The sequence below is a fragment of the Austrofundulus limnaeus genome, unplaced genomic scaffold (genome assembly GCF_001266775.1).
Source record: "Austrofundulus limnaeus strain Quisiro unplaced genomic scaffold, Austrofundulus_limnaeus-1.0 Scaffold141, whole genome shotgun sequence".
NCBI classification, from domain to species: Eukaryota; Metazoa; Chordata; class Actinopteri; order Cyprinodontiformes; family Rivulidae; genus Austrofundulus; species Austrofundulus limnaeus.
This window is the reverse complement of record NW_013952543.1, coordinates 399,150-405,156: the sequence shown is the minus strand read 5'-3', so window position 1 is coordinate 405,156 and position 6,007 is coordinate 399,150. Positions and strand designations below refer to the sequence as shown.

At 38.8% G+C, this 6,007-nt stretch overlaps 1 protein-coding gene across 2 annotated transcripts in view; it reads right to left on the bottom strand.

The window, feature by feature from the left end:
* spats2 (spermatogenesis associated serine rich 2) overlaps positions 1–6,007 on the bottom strand; it is a 31,621-nt gene that overhangs the window by 15,883 nt on the left and 9,731 nt on the right. For both annotated transcript variants that reach the window (XM_014016227.1, XM_014016226.1), the window contains exons 3-6: positions 3,655–3,734; positions 2,102–2,210; positions 1,578–1,627; positions 140–362 (exon numbers count right to left, since the gene is read on the bottom strand). In XM_014016227.1, coding sequence (XP_013871681.1) covers positions 140–362; positions 1,578–1,627; positions 2,102–2,210; positions 3,655–3,734 — 462 coding nt within the window. The remainder of the gene's footprint in view (positions 1–139; positions 363–1,577; positions 1,628–2,101; positions 2,211–3,654; positions 3,735–6,007) is intronic.

Below are 6,007 nucleotides of genomic sequence, written 5' to 3'. Positions count from 1 at the left end.
TCTGAATATATCGTATCGTGACCCCTCTGTCATGATATGTATCGTATCACCAAATTCTTGCCAATACACAGCCCTATTTAACAATCAGACATTTCTATCATTAGGACAGACACAACGAGGCAAAAAGAGCYGTGTTTACCAGTGGTTTCGGATGTAGCGGGTTCAGAGTCCAGCTCGGCTGCATCCAGAGAAGCCGAGTCCAGCTGCTCACTCAACGAGTCAAGAGACTCCCCGTCCATTACCGATCCGTTGGCGTGAAAGCCGTTAATCTCATCCTTGCTCTCTTCAGGTGATGCAGCCTCGGGCTGAGCAGGAACTGCAGAGACCTCTGGCTGAGGCTTGGGCTTCTTTTTCTTCTTAGGCTGGACAGAAATAAACCAGTATCAGAACTCAGCTCTGTTAAGCTGCTGTAGACCAAACGGATGTGTACACAAGCAGCTGACAAAGTTTAAACAACTGATTATCACAGTAAAAATTGCATTCAGACAGATAATTACAGAAATATTTTTAAAGAACGACATAAAAGAAGCAGGGYTGCTGTAAAAAGTTGTCACAATCAACACAACTGATTATTCTATTAGATTTTGAGATTAATGGAAAAGAAAAACTTTTTAATGCCCTCACCTACAGTCGCASCCTAGACAGTGTTTAACAAGCTGGGTTAAGTTTTAAAAAGTGAGTCTTATACTGTATATTAAAGTACTTTAAGTTAGCTGACAATAACAGGATGGTTTATGCACTGTGGCTCACAGCTGCAGCAGAACAAGAGCTGCAAACAGAAGAGCTGTGAGGCGACGAGTGGAAAAACTAAACCTCTGCAAGTTTTATTAACCTGCTGGATCAACTCTGAAGTTAGACAGGTCAACTGTCCGTTACATTTTTCACTGAATAATTGTGTGAGAAAACTTCATACCAGAGTCTGTGCCCGATGACTGCCGGTGTGGTGTCGAGTTTTGATCTAGATCTAGATAGAATTTGACCTACAGTAGATCTGAGTTATCCAACTAAACTGCTCAGTGGACAGTTACTGAAAACCAACAGCTCCAGATATCCAGCAATTAAATAAATACTACAACTTTAATAAATACTGTCTACTTTACCTTTGTTATGATTCAAAATCTAATTTTATAATAAATGAAGTCGTTGACAGGAATACATTTGTCATTCAAATCAATAAGAATGAATAAATATATTTTTAATTAACTCATCAGTGGGTCAACCTGGTCACCTGCAGGTGGAAAGTGGTCCACAAGCTGAATAGCCCCACCCTGAAAATCTACACTTAGGTGGGGGGAAAGCTCTTGATACAACACCTGTGTGTGAATGCACCGCTGTGCTGAATGCACTGTTTTTTTTATGTGTTTATATTTTAAGTAAAAGTTTAATACAAAATTAACTTAAAAAAATGTTGATTTTGATTTTTGGAGAAAAAAATATTTATTTTGGTTAACTGAATAATCACAAAATTAGTTGACTGATTAATCAAAAGGCCAACAGTAGTTATTGACAGCCCCTAAAAAGGAGGATTGAAAAATAGCTGACTCAGACATTTTAAAAACAGGTTTCTTGACTCTCACCTTCTTTTTGCCGGTGACATTCCACTCTTTCAGGATCTCATCCGCACTCCCTGCAGCAGAAACCACACAAATAACAACAGGTAAGTTCAGTTACACATGACAGGTAGGACCTTTGTAAATACCACCACAATGTAAGAATGTAGTGTGGCGTTTTTTAGATGCCTCTAAATAAGGAACAAAGCAATGTGACGTACGAGGACAACCCTTTTTTCTATAATTAAACCTGTGAAACTGCATGCACGCAGATGACACCCATCCACAGTGTGCGTAATGAAAAAGATGAAAAAGTTGCTCGAGGTTCAAAATATAAAAGGGTTGACATACCAGGACTAGTGCACATAAAAGTATGTACCTTCAGAAACAGATTCAAGAAAAAAAAAGCGGCAGCATGAAGGCTCACTGGATATTCAAATAACAATAAGAGTTCAGCTGATGACGTGGGAACATGCAGTTCTTCCACTTCTGGGTGCGTGCTGTAAGAACATGCTCGAGAACTTGGAGCTCAGAAACAGACATCCTCATACCTTCCAGGAAAGCCTGCACTGTCTTGTCGACACAGTTCTCAAAGTGCTGCAGCACCAGCACGATCTCATTCTTGCTTTTGTTGGGGACAACTGCCCTCACAGCACTGATCTGTGAAAGGTTTAAAAAGAAGAAAAGAAAAGAAAGAAAAGAAAAAACGATTGTCAAGGTGATTTACTTTCCAACGGAAGTTTACACTGTGGGCGTTACGACACAGGTCACCTTAGGTTTACAGACAGCAGCACTCATGTTTACAGAGTACACTTGAGAGGTGAAAAACAAGCTAACTTTTAAAATATATATTTAATAAAATATTAAAAATATTGAAATAGTAGCTTCCTGTAGCTCATAATTTTAAAAGAAGAAAAAATGCTGGTAACACTACCACCCCACGGTTCTAAAAGTAATCTACCCCGTACTTTTTATTCCCTTTTCGGGGGTCGCCACAGCAAGCCATCATCCTCCATCTCACTCTGTCCTCACTAGGGCTGCAACGATTAATCAGTGACTAATCGATTATTAAAATAATCGATGACTAATTTAATAATCGATTAATCGTTTTGTTTTTTTTTGTTCGTTACTTTGTTTTTCTCTCCAAACTGCTTTGACACCTTCCACTGCCACRTCTGCCTTTCTGTCCTTGACACACATGCACAGTAGTGGTAACAGGTGTAGGCCGTGGACATCACAAGACATTATACAGACAGGCTCTGGTATCATGGCTACCTGACAACAGAGCTCAAAGTGTGGGATCATTTTAAGAAAATGAAAGAGAAACCTGTGTAATATCTGCAGAGCAGGACTTGTCTTCCACAGCAATTATTTTTAGTTAGCATATAGCTAAAATCTAACGATGGTTATATAGTAGAAGCTGCATTCTGGCACGATAAGCTCTATGTTTTATATTCAATTAACGTATGATCTGATTAGTCGACTAATCGAAAAAAATAATCGGTGATTAATCGATTATAAAAATAATTGTTTGTGGCAGCCCTAGTCCTCACTGCAACTGCATCCATATCCTCTGTAACTGCATCTAATACATCTCTTCTCTGGCCTTCCTCTTTGTCTACACTTAGCTCACCAATCTCTCTATATTAGCCACAAAAACATCACACCAACAAAGTTGGTGCCACATTTTTTCCCTTTCTGGTTAAACAACTCAAGAGCCCCCCTGTTGTATCTCAAGCAAAATCACTTTTCTAGGAAATTCAGGTTGTCCATGTTGTGTTGCTGAACAATTCTGCAGAATAGCTATCAAAGACACAAGTAAATAAACTTTTATTACAAAACATTTAAACATAAACAGAAAAAACTTTGGTCTAAATGTTGTTTTTTTGCTGAACTGAAATTGTTCACTCTGAAAACTTTCCTCCTCAAATTCACTGCCACCACAGCGTGGCTCTTTAGGAAAGCACAACTTCCAGTCAGTGAGGCTGAATGTGAATAATCTTAGCAATGTGCAGCTTTGGGAGCAGCTAACCCAAATTTTGTCACTTCATGTTTCAAATTACACCCGCAGTGAGAGTCACGAAGCAGCGAGTGAACGTCTTACCTTCTCCTTCATCCTCTCAGCCGTTCCTCCCTGGGACATGACCATTTGGGAGCGAGTGTCAAACACCACACCGGATGTATCTGCAAATAAATATACAAAAACACAAATCACTGGTCTCCACTGCCTGTTCAGGGCTTTGACCTGTTCTACAGTGGTTTGCAAATACTTCATTTGCAAAACAAAGGAACCACCAGTCGTCTTTGCAGAGATTTCAAGGGAAAAGTTTGGATAAATCTTAGAACTTGTCCAGATGTCTCCCCCCCGTAAAACAGCCTTTTTTTTTGGTCAAGTCTTAAAATATACTTGTAAAACGAGGGCGGTGGGCCAAATGTAATAATATATTACATGAAATGCAAATACTTTTTAAGTAAAATCCTTCTATATCTTCATGATTAATCAAGCAGCAGGAGCGATAGCCCATGATGTTTTGTTTGTTTTTAGATTGTGCCCATGGAAAAGGTTTGTCATATGCTCAGGCACCAAAGGCTCGTGGGACATTTCATGAATTGATAAAAWATGAGAATTTGTGGTCTTATAAAGTGTAAAAATCTACACGTGTGCTTAAAGTGCCCGTGACATCAATTTTAATGCATTTTTGGAAAGAGAACAATGATAAAATATTGCAAAACATATAAGGGGAATGTCTGCATGTAAACAGAGTKTTGTTACAACAGCTAACAAGAGAGACTGTGGAGAARAATCTGATGTTTCTTTAGAACAGGGGTCTCCAACCAGTAGCTCGTGAGCTCATTTAAAGTAGCTCTCCAGTGCTTATGAAAACTTAGGAGAAGCACATTTTAATTTGTCACTGGCCAAACAAACTTTAATTTTGTTACAATCAATCTATAGATAACCCTTCCCCTTGGTTGTCATTCAAACTGTTTATGTAAATTCAGTGTCCTTTGTGGTGGTTTCATGTGGATTGAAGACTGTTTTTTGTGCAAATCAAGCTTATTCCAATGGTTTAAGTTTAAAATTAACTGTTGCAAAAAGTAGCTCTTAAGGAAGAAAAGGTTGGAGACCCCCGCTTTAGAATATTTAGAGTTTCTATCAAAGAGAGAAGAAGAGTTAAAGTTTAAATAATTGTTGTCTTCATAAACAAAGACCAGAGAATTTATTTTATTAAAGAGTTCCCCTTTGATGTCACTTCCTGTTTCACTTTGGCTGAGCCAAATCYAATWGAAAATAGGTCAGTTATGAGACAATGTGTAAAATCATGTGTKTTAGGTCAATTTTCTTAWGAATAAAGATGTTTTGACGTTTTGTCTTTGAARGATAGGCATGTCACAGACACTTTAAATCTAATGTAAATGCGTAATGTAGCTACTTGTCTTTCATGTTTAATTTGAATGTAATTCAAAGATAAAGTCAGCACCATGAGGGAAGACTATCTGCATTACAGCAACTTATATAGTCACCGGGCCAATAAATCGAATGCCTGTAAGTGGAAACAGTGTTTCTACGTAAGATGACAAGAGATTACAACCTAATAACCAGATCAGTGWTGGTGGGCCAAAATCAAATGGCTTGGTGGGCCAATTTTGGCCCGCAGGCTTCACTTTGGGCACCTCTGTCTTGGAGCATGCCCATAAAGCTTTAAAATGTTAGCCAGGAGCCATAGGCTGCATAAATGATACAATTTACGGTTCAAAATGTAAAAAAAGGAGAAAAAGATGGAAGGCAAATACAAGAGCAAGAACCTGTTTGTGACCAGACAACAAGTGGAACTTCCACTTCGTATCACACTGAACTACAAAACCATAAAAGTGCAGGAAACTGTTGACTATGAGTCGTGCCAGTCCAACTCACACTTATTACATTTCATTAACCCTTATTTAATCAGACAGACCCTATTGAGATTCACCCACATTCACACAACATGCAAACTCCATACASAAAGACCCCCAGTTAAAACCAGGGATCAAACCCACAGCCTTATTGCTGTGAGGCATCAGTGTTAAACACTATGCTGTCGTGCTGCCAGTATCCAGCAGGGTACAGCTGGTAGGAAGGGCTTTTGAATCAAGTACACACAAATGTTTGTCTTTCAAAAGCTCATTGCTAGAAGTGTAACAATACAGCAATTAAATGGTTAATGATTCAGTTATATCGAGGCAAAATKAAAATATTGATCTACATCGTCACCATATCCTCGATGTGAATACATATCATATGTCATATGACATATAAGGACAAAAAAAGATGGACATACACTCACCGGCCACTTTATTAGGTACACCACGCTAGTAACGGGWTGGACCCCCTTTTGCCTTCAGAACTGCCTCAATTCTTCGTGGCATAGATTCAACAAGGTGCTGGAAGCATTCCTCAGAGATTTTGGCCCATATTGACA